Source organism: Aristolochia californica, unplaced genomic scaffold (genome assembly GCF_029961685.1).
Source record: "Aristolochia californica isolate CCGP_79_NKW_82.1479 unplaced genomic scaffold, dmAriCali1.0.hap1 SCAF_4, whole genome shotgun sequence".
Taxonomy (NCBI): domain Eukaryota; kingdom Viridiplantae; phylum Streptophyta; class Magnoliopsida; order Piperales; family Aristolochiaceae; genus Aristolochia; species Aristolochia californica.
Window position 1 is genome coordinate 4,045,760 of NW_027182103.1, and position 19,920 is coordinate 4,065,679.

The 19,920-nt window shown below is 41.3% G+C and overlaps 1 protein-coding gene across 2 annotated transcripts in view; it reads right to left on the reverse strand.

Annotated features, from left to right (window-relative positions):
- Nucleotides 1-19,920, reverse strand: part of LOC137962861 (calmodulin-binding transcription activator 4-like) — a 50,262-nt gene that overhangs the window by 23,678 nt on the left and 6,664 nt on the right. For both annotated transcript variants that reach the window (XM_068809971.1, XM_068809970.1), the window contains exon 5: nt 14,282-14,327. In XM_068809971.1, the coding sequence (XP_068666072.1) occupies nt 14,282-14,327 (46 nt within the window). The remainder of the gene's footprint in view (nt 1-14,281; nt 14,328-19,920) is intronic.

The window sequence follows — 19,920 nt, forward strand, 5'->3', positions numbered from 1 at the left end:
GAATGCGGGATGCTGGAATTGTGGCAAATCTAGTCACATAAAGAAGAACCGCAGAGCATCGAAGAAGGATGAAAAGAAAAGTGATGCTGTAAATGCGGTGACTGAAGAAGTACAAGATGCTTTACTCTTGTTGGTTGATAGCCCTATTGACTCTTGGGTGTTAGATTCAGGAGTTTCTTTTCACACTACCTCACATCGTGAGATCATGGAGAATTATGTTGTTGGGGATCATAGGAAGGTGTATCTTGCTGATGGAGAACCTTTGGATATTGTCGGTATTGGTAATATCAGTTTAAGGATGTCAAACGGGTTAGTGTGGAAAATTCACAAGGTGAGACATGTACCAAAACTAATGCATAATCTGATCTCAGTAGGGCAGCTTGATGATGAAGGTCATAATGTGACTTTTAATGGTGCTGCCTAGAAAGTCACTAAGAGAGCCATGGTTGTTGCACAAGGAGTTAAAACTGGAACTCTTTACATCACTTCCAGTTGCAGAGACAGTTGTAGTTGCTGATGTTGTTACTGATTCTGATTTGTGGCATTATAGGATCGGTCACATGAGTGACAAGGGAATGAAAGTGCTTCAGTCCAAAGGGAAGCTACTAGGGTTGAAAACTGTAAACAACAGTTTGTGTGAAGGTTGTATTTTTGGCAAGCAGAAAAAAGGTAAGTTTTTCTAAGACTAGAAAGGAGCAAAAGATAGCTAAATTGGAATTGGTTCACACTAATGTGTGGGGGCCTTCAACTGTTACTTAGCTTGGTGGTTCTAACTACTATGTGACATTTATTGATGATGCAAGCTGAAAGGTATGGGTTTATTTCCTGAAAAAGAAATCTGATGTCTTTGATGCATTCAAGAGATGGAGAGTAATGGTTGAGAATGAGACAGATTTGAAGGTGAAGTGCTAGCAGTCAAATAATGGGGGATAATACATAGATGATGATTTCAAGCGGTACTGTGTTGATAATGGAATCAAGATGAAGAAGACCATTCCTTGAAAACCTTACAGAATAGTGTGTAGCTGAGAGGATGAACAAGACCTTGAGCATGTGATTACATGCGGCATTACCAAAGATTTGATCTAAGGCTATTAGCACCGTTGCCTATTTGATCAACAGAGGTCCTTCAATACCATTGGACTGCAAAATACTAGAAGAGGTCTAGAGCGGCAAAGCAGTAAACCTTTCTTTCTAGAAAATGTTTGGTTATGTTTTTTATATTCACATTGATTCTGTTGTTAGAAGTAAACTTGATGTTAAATCTAACATATGTTTCTTTATTGGCTATGGTGGTACCGAGTTTGGTTATCGATTCTAGGATGACCAAAGTCGTAAGGTTATCAGGAGCAAGGATGTGGTTTTCAATGAAGGTGCCCTGTATAAAGACATGTTGAGAACAGAGTCTGAGAGTACAAGTGTTGAAGCCAAGAAGTCTAAAGTGATTCAGTTGAGAGATCTTCCAGTTATTGACATGGAGAATATTGCTCAGGAAGACCAAGAAAACATACCCCCAAAAATAAATCAGAACATTCATGTAACTAAAGTCAGGAGATCTGCCAAAACTAGCAGACCACCACAGAGGTACTCCCCTATGCTGAATTATATTCTATTGACTAATAAAGGTGAACCAGAGAGTTACGAGGAAGCCGTGCAAGTTGATGAATCAACCAAGTGGGAGTTGGCCATGAAGGATGAGATGGATTCACTGTTATCCAATCAGACAAGGCAATTGATCGAGTTACTAAAAGAGAAGAAGGCCTTGCAGAATAAATGGGTGTACCGAATCAAAGATGAACATGATGGTAGCAAACGGTACAAAGCAAGACTGGTTATAAGGGTTTTCAACAAAAAGAAGGCATTGACTACACTGAGATTTTCTCTCCAGTAGTGAAATTGACTACTATTAGAATAGTGCTTGGACTAGTGGCAAATGAAGACTTGCACTTAGAGCAGTTGGATGTAAAGACAATCTTTTTTCATGGTGATTTGGAGGAAGAAATTTACATGATGCAGCCACAAAGCACAGGGAAAGGAGAAAATGGTTTGCAAACTACAAACTACAAAAGAGTTTGTATGGTCTTAAACAGGCTCCAAGACTATGGTATAAGAAGTTTGACACCTTTATGAGTAGTAATGGTTTCTTGAGGTGCCAGGCAAATCATTGTTGTTAAGTGAAGAAGTTTGATGACTCCTACATCATTCTACTGCTATATGTTGATGACATGTTGATAGCAGGTGCTTGCAAACAGGAAATAGATAAGTTGAAAAGGGAGTTGTCCAAGAAGTTTGCAATGAAGGATTTGGGTGCTGCAAAACAAATCCTTGGGATGAGGATTACTAGAGATATTAATGTCTTGAAATTGTCACAAGAAGAATATGTGAAGAAGGTGTTGAACAAGTTCAACATGAACGATGCAAAACCAATGAGTACTCCTTTGGTTACTCACTTTAGGCTATCTAAGGAGCAGTCACCTTCTACAGAGCAAGAGCGAGCCTATATGGCCAATGTGCTGCCTTATGCTTCTGCTATTGGCAGTCTCATGTATGTCATGGTGTGAACTAGCCATTGCCGTTGCAGAGGAGATATTGATGATGAATTAGTCTCCAAGTGGGAGATTGTTAAGTTGTGGAGCCTAATCAACGCCTTACGCCGAGTTGGTATGCGGATCGACCTTCGCGGTAAGGTCGTCGTGTTTGTTTTTTCCCTTGTTCCACGTTTATTATTATTGCTCTCGTTCGTTTGGAATTAGGGCGTCTAATTCCTAACAAGTGGTATCAGAGCTTTGGTTTGTGATTGAGAGCAATGGCTAGTGGAGAAGGAACAACACTTGGAATCAACAAATTTGATGGTATGGATTTTGCGTTCTGGAGGATGCAAATCTAAGATTATCTGTACAGTAAAAAGCTACAAGCACCACTTCTGGATATGAAACCAGAATGTATGAAAGATATGAGTGGAACCTCCTCGATAGACAAGTGTGAGTAATCAGGTTAACACTATCGAAGAACGTTGCTCACAACGTGAAGTCAGAGAAAACACTGCGAGGATGATGAAGATTCTATCTGACATGTATGAGAAGCCATCCGCAAATAATAAGGTATATCTCATGAAAAAACTCTTCAATTTAAAGATGACAAAAAATGCATCAGTTGCATCGCATTTGAATGAGTTTATCACGATTGTCAATCAATTGACATCCGTTCAAATTAAATTTGATGATGAGGTTCGTGTTTTAATTTTTTTGGCATCTTTGCCAAATTGTTGGGAGCCTATGAGGGATGCGGTCAACAACTCTGTAGGCAATGGGAAGTTGATCTTTAATGATGTTTAGGATACCATTCTCGCGGAAGAAGTTCGTAGAAAGGACTCTAGAGAATCGTCAACATCTAATTCTACCCTAAGTGTCAATACTAGGGGCAGAAACTTCGAGAGGAATTCCAACAAGGGCAATGATAGAGGGAAATCAAGGAATGGTAGTAGCAAGTCCAAATTCGAAAAGAATGTGAAATGCTGGAATTGGGGCAAGTCTGGTCACATAAAGAAGAACTCCAGAGCACCGAAGGAAGATGAAAAGAAAAAGGATGTTGCAAATGCGGTGACTAAAGAGGTACAAGATGTTTTACGCTTTTCGGTTGATAGCTTGCCCTATTGACTCTTGGGTTTTAGATTCAGGAGTGTCTTTTCACACCACCGCACATCGTGAGATCATGGAGAATTATGTTGCTTGAGATCATGGGAAGATGTATCTTGCTGATGGAGAACCTTTGGATATTGTCGGTATTGGTAATGTCAGTTTGAGGATGTCAAACAGGACAGTGTGAAATATTCACAAGGTGAGACATGTACCAAAACTTATGCGTAATCTGATCTCAGTAGGGTAACTTGATGAAGAAGATCATAATGTGACTTTTAACGGTGCTACCTGGAAAGTCACAAAGAGATCCATGGTTGTTGCACGAGGAGTTAAAACTGGAACTCTTTACATCACTTCCAGTTGTAGAGACACGGTTGCAGTTGCTGATGCTGTTACTGATTCTGACTTGTGGCATTGTAGGCTCGATCACATGAGTGAGAAGGGAATAAGAGTGCTTCAATACAAAGGGAAGCTACCAAGGTTGAAAACTGTAAACAACAGTTTGCGTGAAGGTTGTATTTTTAACAAGCAGAAAAGGGTTAGCTTTTCTAAGGCTGGAAAAGAACAACAGACATCAAAATTGGAGTTGGTTCACACTGATGTGTGGAGGCCTTCAGTTGTTACTTCCCTTGGTGGTTCTAACTACTATGTGACATTTATTGATGATGCAAACCGAAAGGTATGGGTTTATTTCCTGAAAAAGAAATCCGACATCTTTGATATCTTCAAGAGATGGAGAGCAATGGTTGAGAATGAGACATATTTGAAGGTGAAGTGCCTACAGTCAAATAATGGAGGAGAATACATAGATGATGATTTCAAGTGGTACTGTGCTGATAATGGAATCAAGATGAAGAAGATTATTCCTGGAAAACCTCAACAGAATGGTGTGGCTGAGAGGATGAACAAAACTTTGAACGAGCATGCTAGAAGCATGAGATTACATGCGGGATTGCCAAAGATGTTCTGGTCTGAGGCTATTAGCACTCTTGCCTATTTGATCAACAGAGGTCCCTCAACACCATTGGATTGCAAAATACCAGAAGAGGTTTGGAGCAACAAAGAGGTAAACCTTTTTTTCTTGAAAGTATTTGGTTGTGTTTCTTATATTCACATTGATTCTGCTGTTAGAAGTAAACTTGATGCTAAATCTAAAATATGTTTTTTTTATTGGTTATGGTGGTACCGAGTTGGTTATCGCTTCTAGGATGACCAAAGTCGTAAGGTTATGAGGAGCAAGGACATGATCTTCAATGAAGATGCCTTGTGTAAAGACAGGTTGAGAACAGAGTTTAAAAGCACAAGTGATGAAGCCAAGAAGTTTGAAGTGATTTAGTTGAGAGATCTTTCAGCTATTGAGTTAGAGAATATTGCTCAGAAAGACCAGTAGAACATACCCCCAAAAGTAAATCAGAACATTCTTGTGACTGAACTCAGGAGATCTGCTAGAACTAGCAGACCACCATAGAGGTACTCCCCTGCACTTAATTATATTTTGTTGACTGATAAAGGTGAACCAGAGAGTTATGAGGAAGCCGTGCAAGTTGATGAATCAACCAAATGGGAGTTGACCATGTAAGATGAGATGGATTCATTGTTATCCAATCCAATTAGATATGGCAGTTGACCGAACTACCAAAAGGAAAGAAGACCTTGCAGAATAAATGGGTGTGGGTGTACTGAATAAAAGACGAACATGATGGCAGCAAGCGGTACAAGGCAAGACTGGTGGTAAAGGGCTTTCAACAAAAAGAAGGCATTGACTACACAGATTTTCTCTCCAGTAGTGAAATTGACTACTATTAGAATAGTGTTTAGACTAGTGGCAAATGAAGACTTGCACTTAGAGCAGTTGGATGTAAAGACAACCTTTCTTCATGGTGATTTAGAGGAAGAAATTTACATGCTGCAGCCACAGGGTTTCAAAGCACAAGGAAAGGAGAAAATGGTGTGCAAACTTCAAAAGAGCATGTATGGTCTTAAACAATCTCCAAGACAATGGTATAAGAAGTTTGACACCTTTACAAGTAGTAATGGTTACTTGAGGTGCCAGACAGATCATTGTTGTTATGTGAAGAAATTTGATGACTCCTACATCATTCTACTGCTATATGTTGATGACATGTTGATAGCAGGTGTTTGCAAACAGGAAATAGATAATTTGAAAAGGGAGTTGTCGAAGAAGTTTGCAATGTAGGATTTGGGTGCTGCAAAACAAATCCTTGGGATGAGGATTACTAGAGATGCTGATGTCTTGAAACTGTCACAAGGAAGAATATGTGAAGAAGGTGCTGAACAAATTCAACATGAATGATGCAAAACCAGTGAGTACTCCTTTGGCTAGTCACTTTAGGCTATCCAATGAGCAGTCACCTTCAACAGAGCAAGAGCGAGCCAACATGGCCAATGTGCCTTATGCTTCTGCTATTGACAATCTCATGTATGCCATGGTGTGTACTAGACCAGACATAGCTCATGCAATAGGAGTTTTGAGCAGATATATGAGTAATCCAGGTAAACAACATTGGGAAGCAGTGATGTGGATTCTCAAGTATTTGAGAGGAACTGCAGACTCAACCTTATGTTTCAAAAAGTCAAACTTGGGATTACAAGGTTATGTAGATGCTGGGCTGGAGACATTGATGGCAGGAAGAGTACCACTGGATATATATACACATTGGATGGTACAAGTTAGTTGGGTCTCTAAGTGGCAAAAGATAGTTGCTCTTTCCACCACTGAGGTAGAATACGACGTCGTGACCGGAGCCACCAAAGAGATGGTATGGCTGCAGTCTTTCTGGGAAGAATTAGGTCTCAAACATGGGAAGAATGTGTTGTATTGTGACGGTCAAAGTGTTATTCGTTTAGTAAAGAATCTCGTTTATCATGCCAGAACAAAGCACATACAGGTGCGTTATCACTTCATCAGATCGGCTTTAAAGGATGGAGTCTTAGCACTTGAGAAGATTCAAGGAAGTCAGAATCCGGCTGATATGCTGACAAAGACTGTTACGATCGAGAAACCGAAGTTGTGTTCAACTTCAGTTGGACTTCTCTGAGGATTGAGAAGTTGTTGCCACTGCAGAGGAGATATTGATGATGGATTAGTCTCCAATTGGGAGATTGTTAAGTTGTGGAGCCTAATTAACGCATTACGCTAAGTTGGTCGCGGAACCCCCGTCCGATCCACAATATATTGTCTGTTGTTTCATTAAGGGCAGTTTGGGAATTTTACTCTTGTAAAGCGGTTGCCCTAGCTTTCTCTTTAAATTTGGGGGCGCCACTATTAGGGTTTTATCATCTTAATCCGAGGAGCATCTCGAGTTGCAGCTCAAGAGGTTAGAGAGAAACACTTGTAAGTGTGATTTCTCTTGTAAACTATTTCATCTTCATAGTGGATTACTATAGCGGCGGAAGACAGGACATAGTCTCACCTTGAGGCAAACTTGTATAAATCTTGTTGTGCTTTTCGGTGCTTGTTTTTTCCCTTCTTCTGTGTTTATTATTATTGTTCTTGTTAGTTTGGAATTAGAGCGTCTAATTCCTAACAAACAACCCTCTCTTTAACCAGTCCCAAAGTGTTGACTCGGCCTCCTTGAGTTCGTGGCAAACCCAGCCACAGGTTACGCCATCCACGCCCCCCCCAACACACACACACACACACACAAAGTTTCTCCTCATGTCTCCCCTCCTGACTCTCCACCAGCACAAAACTACCACTCTGATTTTGAGTCTATGCTGGTGCTGGACCTCGTATTACCAACTCATCCCCCCCAATTCTAGCAACCTATCAGCGCGGTCGAAGGGGTCAAAACAGGTCTCCCCAACAAGGTGAATCCAATGTTGTTGCAAGCCTGCCAGGACTCAACAAAATTCTTTTTCCCCACCCAAACGAAAGGTGCCACCGGTATGACGATGAAACCTGGCAACAAATGATGAATTTGGCAAGGATCATGGGGATCGTATACAAAGGCTACTTACCGGGAGATGAAAAAACTGAGGGAGTCCAAAACAAGAACAATAAATGATTATTGTCTTATGGAATGTGACAGGAGTTGGGTCTGTTTGCAAACAGGTTGTTATTTATCACTGTCTTGCGCAATTCAAGCCCTCAATTGCAATCCTTCAGGAGACAAAATGTCAAGCTACGGATGATCTTCTCACTAGGAACCTCCGGAATTGTCCCTCTCTCAATTGGACTGCTGTTGATGCAATTGGGCACTCCAGAGGCATTCTTATTCTTTGGGACGGCTCTTTATTTGATGCTCTGGACATCTCTCCAAGGCGTTTTTCCATTGGAGTTCATTTTCGTGATCTTTCTTCCGGCAAAGATTGGTGTTTAGCCGATGTGTACGGCCCCACTAGATATCGTGAGAGGCGTGGCTTTTGGGATGAGCTACTTAACCTCAATCAATTTTGGTCTCATCCATGGCTCTTTGCGGGGGACTTGAATGTCATTCGGTTCTGCAATGAGAAAATGCCGCCTACTGCCTACATCTCATCTTCCATGCGCGGCTTCACTAGTTTTATTGGTGGATGTGAATTGGAAGAGATCCCCCTCTCCAGGAAATCAAACAACTGGTCCAACAGGTTCGATAGAAACAAAAGGCCTGTTTCAAGTGGTTGATGGATGGGGATGTGAATACCAAGTTCTTTCATGCCCTTGCCTCGAAGAGGAGGAGATCTAACCGAATTACCTCCTTATGTATCAATAACGAGGTAACATCAGATAGGACCTCCATTACTAATGAGTTGCTCAAATTTTTCTGAAAAATGCACAATCAGGTCAAAGATTCAGCACCTTCACTTCTCCAATATTTCCCCTATGGCAGAATTTTTTTTGGAGGTCCCTTTCTCTTCCAGTGAGATTGAAAGGGCTGTTCTAGGAATGGCATGTAATAAGGCGTCGGGGCCCAATGGATTCAATGGTGATTTCTACTTTCGTGCTTGGCCAATTATTAAGGAGAACATGTGTGCTATGGTTCGAGGATTCTACTCTCGAGGTATTACCTACCGTAGTTCGGGTGCCTCCTTCATCGTCTTGGTCCCTAAAAATACCAATGTGGAGCATCCTGGTGATTTCCAAGCCGCAAGTCTAATCTCCAAATCTTTTTTTTTTTTAATAGTGTTGATTTTATTAAAGAGAAAGCTACAACAGAACTGAATTACATATTAGGGAGACCGTCCCAAACAGTGAGAGATTGTAGGGAGGTCCCATGTTTAGCTAATCTATCGGCCGAAGAGTTAGCCATCTAGGAACATGATGGCAAGTACATGAAATGTTAGATACAATGTCTGAGATAGAGGATAGAATGGGCCAATGTCTCCATAGGGGGAGGTGCATCCCGAGCACCAGCTGATAACAACTTTGGAATCACCTTCAATAAGGAGTTTTCTTTGAAGATGGTCCTCGAAAACTTTAACATATAATGGAGGGCAGACACCTCTGTGGTGGTCGAATCCGCAACACCAACCGGACCAGCATAGGTGAGGATAACTTCGCCACGGCAATTTCTGAAGGCACCCCCGGCACCCACCGAGCTCGGGCACGCCAAGGTGCTGCCGTCGAAATTCATTTTGATGCAATCACTAGGTGGAGGGGTCCACTCGACTCTGGCAGGAGGCTTATGAGGACCCGACATATGCGCAAGGAGACGGCATCAAAGAGATATTCCCACCTGGGGGTCAGATTCTTTTTTGGTGTGAAGCCAACTAGAGATGAGGCCCATGGTGGAAGTGGCAGTGCTCTCGATACTGCTGAACTTGAGATTGAAGCACCGGTTGTTGCGTTCTAGCCAAAGACACCAAGGAACATGAGTGCTGAACTTGAGATTGAAGCACTGGTTGTTGCGTTCTAGGCAAAGACACCAAGGAACATGAGTCAAGCAAGCGGAGAAGAGCAATTTGCCAATTTTAGGTATAAATATCCCCAAGACCATTTGGACAGTGCCAAAGAGATCTTTGTGGAGCCGTAGCTGGATGCCAATTTTTTGAAACATGGCCATCCAAGCACCCCAAGAGTAACTGCAGTGGAGAAAAACATACTGACTCCTCATAAGTGCCTCAAAGGGGGCAGGTCTAATCTCCAGTTCTTACAAGATCATTGCCCAACTACTTGCTTATCGGCTAAAGGCACTCCTTCCTACAGTGATTCATCATGGCCAGGCCGCTTTTCTAAAAGGAAGGAATATCCTCGACTCCACCATGACGACTCATGAGCTCATTGACTATTTCAACTACTCAAAAGAGCCTCGTTTTTCAGGGTTAATTGGTCTCTTTTGGTTGATTTGTTGGGGCATATGGGTTTTAGGAATCGTTGGAGATTCTAGATTAAGAGTTGTGTATCTTCGGCATCATACTCTCTTATTCTCAATGGATCAGTTTGTGGTTTCTTCAAAGGTTCTAGGGGCATTAGGCAATGTGACCTCTTCTCCCCGTTGTTGTTTAACATTGTGGCAGAATTTTCCTCTCCTCCATGATGTATTCAGCTAAAAAGTGTGGGTGGCTGCCTCCGATCAATCAGCACTCGGATTTTGATGTTCCTATTCAGCAATACATGAACAATGCTATTATTTTTGGGGTTGGTAATCTTGAAGAAATTAAAAGGATAAAGGTGGTGCTTGGTTTGTTTGAGCTGGCTTCGGGCCAAAGGGTTAATTGGGGGAAGATTACATAGCTGGGCTTCAATATTGATTCGAAAAGTCACTCGGTGATGGCTAGTGAATTGGGTTATTCGATCTCATCCATTCCTACCACATATCTTGGGCTCCCTTTATTCACCAGGCGGCTTCCAAAGATTTTTGGACTCCTTTGGATGAGAAGTTTGCATCTTGCCACTTGGAAAGGACGTCTTCTCAGCAAGGCAAGGAGACTCACCCTCCTCAAGTCCTGTATTGCTGGTATCCCAAACTACTTCTAATACTTCTTGCCTTGCCCTGCATTCATATGTCAGCATCTGGAAAGAATCAAAAGTTGCTTTCTTTGGAGAGGTTCTTGTGCTGATTTCAAGTATCATTTGATGAATTGGAAGGATGTTTGGCAGCCCAAGTCCCTTGGTGGGTTGGGTATCCGCCTCACTAAAGATATGAATAGTGCACTCCTTTTAAAATAGATTTGGAGGTTTAATTCCAGCTCCCCTAATCTATAGTAGAACATGGTAGCTTGGAAGCTCGGTTGGACTTCTTCTTGGTGGACCTCCGAGGGTAGGAGGACTTTGTCGCCAATATGGAGGTCTCTTTATTTGTTTCTTCCGATCTTTTGCTTGGCTATTAGGCATTATGTGGGAAATGGCCAATCTATCAAATTCTAGGGGAACTGGTGGACCGGGGGCGAGCCTTTGAGAAAATACCTTTAATGGAATTTTCCGCTTATCCTTATACTCGGAGATCATTATGGTCGATGCTCATAGTAGCGGTAGTTGGAACCTCCATCTTCGTCGTAGTCTTTCAGATTCTAAGGCCTTGGATGCTAGCCGTCTTTTGGAGTCTCTTAAGCAGGTCAAACTTCGTCCTCAGGATCCTAACAAGCTGCTATGGTGGCCTGATAAAGGGGGTTCCTTTTCGGTTTCCTCGGCCTATCTTTTCACCAAAGGATGGTCTTGCCCATTTACTGTGCATGACGTGGTTTTCACTTCGCGTCTTTGTGCCCCTCCTAAAGTTAAAATTTTCAGGTGGAGTGTCTGTGTCAACAAGAATCTTACGGTAGACAATCTTCAGCGACTTGGAAACCCTTTAGTTGACCCCCTCTGCCCCCTCTTATGGCCTGGTGGAGGAATCAATTTGTCACCCTCTTCTCCTATGCACCTTCTCGTGGCGGGTTTGGTCTTTGGTGCTCTACCACATTGGTCTACAGTTTCGTTTGTCCGCGGATTTGATTGTTGCCAGCTGGATGCTTCTGGGCACTGCCCTGGGAAAATTGTTGATCTCTGCTTGCGTGGCATATAACCCATAGGGTCTCTGGGCTGAAAGTTTCAAACGCTTCAAAGAAAAATTTGAGTTTATTGATCAAGTTGCTGATATTATCTCAGGACATATTTCCTCTTGGCTGAGTACTAAGAGGGCCTTCTCTCCTGTTTTTTGGGTCATCTATTGGGGACAATTGGTTGTGTTTGGCCCAGCTTCAGATTCCTTTGCGCTCCCCCACTATTCAGGAATGGCTGGCTCCCCAACAGGATTCCTCAAGCTAAATTTTGATGGATCTTCTCTCGGCAATCCTAGGATGGTGGGTTTTTGGCAGTGTTATTCGGGATTATGGATATAGCTTCTTCATTTTTGTACTTATCTCACATTCCGAGATCCACAAATTCTGTTGCTGAAGTCTTTGCTAATCTCTTGTTGTTATGGGATCGTTCTTTTGAGCTTTTGTAGCCTTTTGGCCTTGTTTTCCTCTTAATAAAATCATCCTTTTGGCTATTGTGCTTGTTGAAAGATAAGCTCAACCCACACGACCAAGGAAGGCCCACATATCTAAGATTATTATAAGATGGGCCACACGACCAAGGAAGGCCCACAAGATGGGCCCAAGCCCATAAGAAGTAGGAACCACAATGATTACCATGAGCTGTCATCCTTATCACATCAATTGGAAGATCAAGAAGAACTCACAAAAGTATCTTTATCTTAGGGCCACGACCAAGAATAGTTTTAGTTTGAGTTATGTTTGTCTTTAATCAATATTGAGTTATTTAATTATGTTAGGACTTATCTTTAAGAGTTTTTGGGTGTAATTGGGATGAGGGTAGTTTTATTGTAATTAGACTCTGCTACCTTCCTCTATTATAAATAGAGATTCATGTACTCTGATTACGACAAGTTATTGATGTCAATGAAGTATTTCACTTTTCCATAAATTCAACAGTGCTCATGTGCCCCCCCCCCCCCCCCCCCCCCCCCCCAAACGTCACTGGGATGTATTTTTCGAGATTATGGATATGGCTTCTTCTTTTTTTGTACTTAGTCTCACATTCCGAGATCCACAAATTTTGTTGTTGATGTCCTTGCGAATCTCTTGTTGTCATGGGATCGCTCTTTTGAGCTTTTGTAGCCTTTTGGCCTTGTTTTCCTCTTTATAAAATCATCCTTTCTCTAAAACCAAAATATTGGAGATATCTATTTAGAAGAAATGATGTTGAGCATTCCATATTTGTGTTGCATAGGAATGCTAAATTAGATTTTATCTTCCCTATGTTGATGACATTATTATCTTTAGGGATGATTTTGAAGGGGCTGCTGATTTGAAATAGTACATTGGGCAACAATTTAACATAAAGAATCCACAAAAGTCTCAAGCATTTTCTAAGAATTGAAGTAGCCTTTCTAAGGAGGCATTAATCTTTCTTTTTTTTGTAAAAGAAGAAGGTGATTTCATTGAGGCCAAAGACTAAAAAACAGCAACAGACTAAGGAGGGAAGATTAGAACCAAGAGAAATTGGAGATCAACCCCCCCCCCCCCCAGCTCTTTTTTTTGAAATGATGCTGAATTTTATTAAGAGAGCTCAAAAGAGCAAATTACATGGGGGGAAGCCTTTCCAAACAATGAGAGATTGCTGGGAGGTTCCGAATTTTGCCAATTTATCAGCCAGAGAATTGGCTGATCTAGGAACAAGGTTCCAACTACAATGAATGGGGACGATACAATGTCAGCAATACAATCAGTGATTGGCCAGTGGCACCAAGAGGGGGAGCTATCTTTTCAACACCAGCAGATGACAGTCTTTGAGTCTCCTCCGATAAGCAGCTTGCCATGGAGGCGTTCTCTGAAGATTTGGAGGCCGAATAGAAGAGCATTCACTTCAGCAGTATTTGAATTAACAATATCCACCGGCCCAGCATAGGATAGAATAGGGTCTCCACTGTTGTTTCTGAAAACACCACCAGCTCCAGCTGGCCCAGGATAGCCTAAAACACTGCCATCAAAATTGAGTTTGATGGGGGATCCCTGGTGGCCATAACCGGATTCTTCCAGGGGCCCGCCATATGCACGATCAAACCCCAATTTTCTCGAAGGGAAACACCCGATAGAGAGGCAAACTCCTTCCTAGTATGTAACCAACTCGAGATAAGGCCCACTGCCTGAGAAGCTGTATTATCCGGGGTGCTAGCCTTGAAGTTGAATCTCTAGTTATTTCAGTAAGCCCATTAATACATATGCTAACATGGAACCAATTACAAACAGCATTACCAGCAAGATTACAAATCTCATAAAAACATTTGAATGCCACCAAAGAAGGCATTAAGCTTTCCCAATCAAAGTGTGCATCAAATTACAAAGACGCGTGAATAATTGCAACTTAAGCCTGCTGTTTGTCCCATGGATAAGAAGACAATTAGGGGCTGATGAAAGTGATCCCTTCAACTTTTGCAATTTTGTGAGCGTTACATTTTACATGCCAATTATTTCTCAATTGGTCAATATTTTGACCTCCCTTCAAGTTAGATAACATGATGGAATTCTTCAGTTATGAAATTATGCTAAAATCACTCAACAATGTACAGATGACCTAGAAATTACAGTGGTGAAAAAGACAAGCAACAATGTAATGCTCAAGTGACAAAATTTTTATCAAGCATATTATCTCGATATATTTTTTGTAACATACGTAGTAACTGTTGCATCCAAGAACAATCAGGATTCAGTGAACTCACCTCTCCGACTTCTCTATAATGAACAAGAACAATGTGTTCCCAAGCCCTGCAAAGCATAATTGTATACATCATGTGACTCCAGAATATTTACACAGGAAACCCAGTTCACAGGTTGGAGTATATGTATTTCAACAAACTGATCTTTAAAAAGATGAAGTACCAATACAAATAAACAAGCCAACAGAAAGCTGCATAGCAACAAATTATGCAATTCACCTTTATTTTCAGAAAAAAAAATTAACCTAGAGCACATAATATGGCTTTTCTCTAATAAGGTATCTTCCACATTATCAGACTCAGAACTAAGCAGCTATTTTAATCATAACTGATCCCTACTCCTGGTCTGAACGTAGAAAAAACCCAGGGCAGAGAGAAAAATTGGCTGGACTGGAAGGTTTAACTGGTTTGACCGCGGGACAGCATGTAGCGACCTAGTCAGCCAATGGGGAATTTATTGGTCAAGAAAAGAACAAAGTGAATGCAAGACTCAATAATTTGACCCTGAAATCAGTCTGCAGCCTGAATGACAGAGTCAATAATTCCTTCCACAAATGGACCTGAACTCAACTGCGACTTGTGCTAGGAAGCAAAAAAGCGAGGGGAAACTGAACTGAAAGCAAAATTTGCAGAGCAGGCAGCTCTGTTGGAGAACACCTCGAAATGACATCAATGTAATTACCTTCCCCAAGTCAAGGAGGTGGCAAAGACGGTAATTTAAAAGTCTTCTCATAAGGATGGTTCAAGGGTGTAATTATCTAATAAGATATATGTCTACTTATGTCTTTTCCTTTTCAAAGTTTGTAACCTTAAGGGCATTGTAGTCATTGTAAACTTCCTTCCACAACTATAAATAGAAGCTCAAGGCATGGGGTAGATCATTAAGTCTCCCCTCTCCTCTCTCAAATTCGTCCTTATAATTGTCTCCTCTCCCAATCTCTCTCTCTCCATCTCTCTAGCCAAAAGTTCTCTCTTTTTTCTCTCTTCTCCTTTCTTATCTTCCTTTTCTTCCTTTTCTTCCTCTCCTCTTTCACTACCTTGGTCAAGGACCTTGTCAAGGGATCCTAAATTCAACAAGCCCCGTAGCCCCCAAATAAAGGGAGAAAGCAGGAACAGGCAGTCATCCGTCTCGAAAAATTGTTGCACAATATGCAATAATGATTTTTTACCAAGTTTAGAATGAGTTCCTTAGTATTGATAGATAAAAGAATGCTCCTCGGCTTGCAGTCCGAGAGGATTTTTTTAACAATGGTTCTTTTGGAATGCAAGCAAATTCCCCAAATGTTCCAAGATATAATGATCATTGGGGAGGTTGTTGGGGGATTTTTGTGAGCTCTTCAACTCCAGGCAGTTGACAATTGTAGATTTCTCCAAACCAAAAAACAAGTTCCATAATCTTTTCCCATTCGTTGGGTCGATATCTATGCTTCTCTGATTGAAGTGCCACTACAAACCTCAGAGATTGCTCACTGGGCAAGAGAAGGGGAGGACCACAGGAGCAGAATCAATCGGAAGGGCAAGGGATGGTGGGCCAAACCCACTAGATTCAGCTATTGTTGGGTTTTGTGGGTGAGACCTCTCTCGTCGCCAATAGATGTGCAGGGGCGTGGAGGATACAGTTGATCAGGTTTGAGCTGGAGGGGTGGCTGGATGGTTAGTTGTATTGACAGATGGTGAAGAGTCTATATCAGAGTGTTCGGAAGGGTTCTGAATTCATGACTGACAGAGAGAGTAGGGATAGAAATGGCGAGGCTTGGTAAGATATAGAGGGCTCGATGCTTGAAGGTGGTCGATGATGAGGGTGTGGAACTGGTGATGGGATTAATTGTTGGGTGGTGGGTGGTTGACAGGTGTTGGAAGGGGGGTAGTTGCTGAAAGGGTGGCTGGGTTGAGTATGAGCCCAAGTTCAAGTTCACTTCTTAGAGGCCATAAACATTGAACAACTTTAAATTTGAGATGGTTGGATATTGATACAAGGAAGATAATGAAACATGAAGTATCGGCCAGTGGCACCTAGAGACGAGAAGTTGCATCTTCCAATGATGTATGTATCCTCTTTAGAAATTTTCAAGTTCCTTGCTTCCTTGTGGCCTAACCCCTGTTCTCCTATGAAAGCTTCAATCGTTTGGAGATCCAAGTTAAGAGGGACATTCACTATCATGATTGGTCCTTACATTTTGTTACAATGTGGGACCCACCATGGTTGCACGAGCTGGTGGGACCCACCATGAGAATGTGAGATGACATGATGAATCATCACACGAGCTAGCATGAGTTGGAAGATGTGAAGCACGAGCTGGAATGAGTAGGAAGATTTGAAGATCAAGTGGGACCCACAAAGATAACAACGAGTTGGTATCCTTATCACATGAGTTGGAAGATCAAGTGGGACCCACAATTATAACCACGAGCTGGCATCTTTATCATATGATTATGTCCTCATAGAAGAGTTTTAGTTTGAGTTATGTTAGTCTTCTAATTATGTTGAGTTATTTTATTATGATAGACTTATCTTTAAGAGTTATAGTTTGGATGTAATTAGGAGAATGGTAGTTTAATTGTACTTGGACTCTACTACTTTCCTCTACTATAAATAGAGGTGTTTGTACTTGAATTAATAATAAGAAAGTGAAGTAGTTCTCCACTTCTCTCTGGTGAAGACTTCCTCTCTAACCTAAACTCTTTTTCTTTTTTTCTCTCATCTCTCCTCTCTACCCCGAGAGCTCTCTCTCTCTTTCTTTTTCTTTCTCCCTCTCTCACCTTGCTCGAGATTTCAATAAAGGGGTCCTAAATTCAACATGGTATCAAAACATCAAATTTAGGATCCCCACGTCAAAAGGAATGCTCTAAGAAGTTATGATCAAAGCTACTCATAGAAGGCTCTTTGTGAAGCAAGATTGAAACTCATGAGATAAGTTTTTTATATTATTCTTATTATTAATTCATGCTACTGGTTTTCGGATTTAGAAGCTGGTTTAGAGATGATTTTATGGTTGTCTTCACCATATGAGATTATTGAGATTTATGCATATCGGATTAGAAGAAGTTACCAAGACAGTTTTGTCGGTTTGGAAATTTTTTTAATTGAAAACCAGTTTATGTTGAGATTTTATGCATAAAACGTTACAATTTTGTGGGAACAAGATTTCCTGATAAAGAAGATTGGTATTGAGCCTATTATGAGTAGTTATTTATTCATTGGATTTCAAAAATATGATTACTTAACTTCTATGCTAAGCCTCTCCATTAACCAAGTTGGTTGAAGAACTCTACTTGGTTTTTTTATTATTATTTGTTGGAGAATTTTTTTTTATCATTAACCAAGTTGGTGTTTTTTACTTCAGCGGTATTGAAATCAGCAATGCCCACCGGTCCAACATAAGAAAGAATAAGTTCTCCTTTGTTGCCTCTGAAAACACCACCTGCTTCGACCGGCCCAGGACAGCCAATAGCACTACCATCAAAATTGAGTTTGACGCAATCGCAAGGGGGAGGATCTTAGGTGGCCATAACTGTAGTCCTGCAAGGGCCTGTTATATGAGCGATCAATTTCCAATTTTCCCGAAGGGAAACACCCAATAGAGCTACAAACTCCTTTATGGTATGTAACCAGCTCGAGATAAGGCCCACAGCATGTGAAGCCGTATTGTCTGGGGTGCTAGCTTTGGAGTAGAATCTCTGGTTATTTCGCTTGAGCCATATGCACCATGGGACATGCGCAAGACATGCCAAAATGATTAACTTGCCCAACCGAGGAAGGCGGGTCCCCCTAATCATCTCATAGGTGCTGAAGAGGTCCTGATTTAGCCCCATTTGGAGCCCAATCTTCATCCAGACTTGCCAAGAAAATCCACGATGTAAGAGAACATGCTGGACTGTCTCATCACACACACCACAAAAGGGACAAGAATAATCAGGGGCGGTGAAGCCTCTTCTATGAAGATTGCCAGATGTGAGGATTTGTTCTCTGATGGCCGACCACATGAAAAACTTGATTTTACTTGGCATTGAGAGCTTCCAAGCCAAGTTTGCCTTGTGCTCATGCATACTGTAGTTTTGCTTTCTGATATAAGAGTAGGCAAAAGCAACAGTGAATCGGCCATTAATGTTGGATTTCTAAGTCAGCTTATCGACTGCATGCTCCCGAATGGTAATACTGCTGAGTCTGGATAGGAGAGAGCAAAAAGTCAAAGTTTCCTCATCATTTAGTCCCTGGCGGAACGGGAAGCTCCATGACTGATCCCTTCAAGAATCGGCCACTGAGCAAGAGAGGTCCCTAGCCACCCTAGAGAGTTCCGGGAAGTCCTCCGAGAGGGGGCGGGTATATCAGAATGTACTTTATACTCTGTACATAAACAAAAACTTAACCACATAAGAAGAAAGGTAACAAGCCTAATTGTTATAGGGCATATGACCAAACTACCCTGAATTGGTAGTACTTGACACCTAAAGGTCAAAAGGCCAACTCAAAATAGTTAAAAAATTATGCTTTTAAAAAATAAAATTGTGAAATGCCCACAAATTCAAAATAAAAAAATAAAAACTTAAGGGCATCTTTAATTTCCTACTCAGAAGTTTAGAAACAATTTCTATGTTTAGTGAAGTATTGTCAAAGCTTCCAGAAAGACAATTGCTTGAGGATATACAAAAAAAATTCAAGAAACTTTTTATAAACCTATTATGATAAAAATTACTCTAGTAAAATCAAATTCTTCATGTGGACGGCCATCAGGGAATAGATCCTCACCTCTGATAACCTCCATAAAAGTGGTTACATAGCCCCCGATCGTACTTGTCCCCTTTGTGGTGTGTGCGACGAGACAGTCCAGCATGTTCTCTTGATTGTGATTTTTCTTGGCAAGTCTAGATGAAGATATTTCAAAAGATTGGACTCCAAATAGGGCTGCATCAGGACCTTTTCGGCACCTATGAGATGATTATGGGAATCTACCTAGGCAAGATAATTCTCTTGGCATGCCTTGCGCATGTCCCATGTGTTGAATTTATGGAAAAGTGAAATACTTCATTGACATCAATAACTTCTTGTAATCAGAGTACATGAACCTCTATTTATAATAGAGGAAGGTAGTAGAGTCCAATTACAATAAAAATACCCTTGTCCCAATTACACCCAAACTCTTAAAGATAAGTCGTAACATAATTTCATAACTCAATATTGATAAAAGACAAACATAACTCAAACTAAAAGTCTTCTTGGTCGTGACCCTAAGATAAAGATACTTTTGTGAATCCTTGATCTTCCAACTGATGTGATAAGGATGCCAGCTCATGGTAATCATTGTGGGTCCTACTCCTTATAGGCTTGGGCCCATCTTGTGGGTCTTCCTTGGTCGTGTGACCCATCTTATAATAATCTTAGATATGTGGGTCTTCCTTGGTCGTGTGGGCTTGAGTTTATCTTCCAACACACCCCCTCAAACTGGGGGTGAGAGAACAACATGAACTTCTAGCTTGCTGCAAATGATGTATAGAATATTTTTGTATAAAATGGCACATCTTCCAATATGTCTTCATCTTCCAACATTCCCCCATACTTTGTTGCGTCCTTCCATGAGGCCCTGCGGCATTATATAAGTGAGAGTAAAAATCACTCCTAGCTGGTAAGCCATTGCTTCATACTC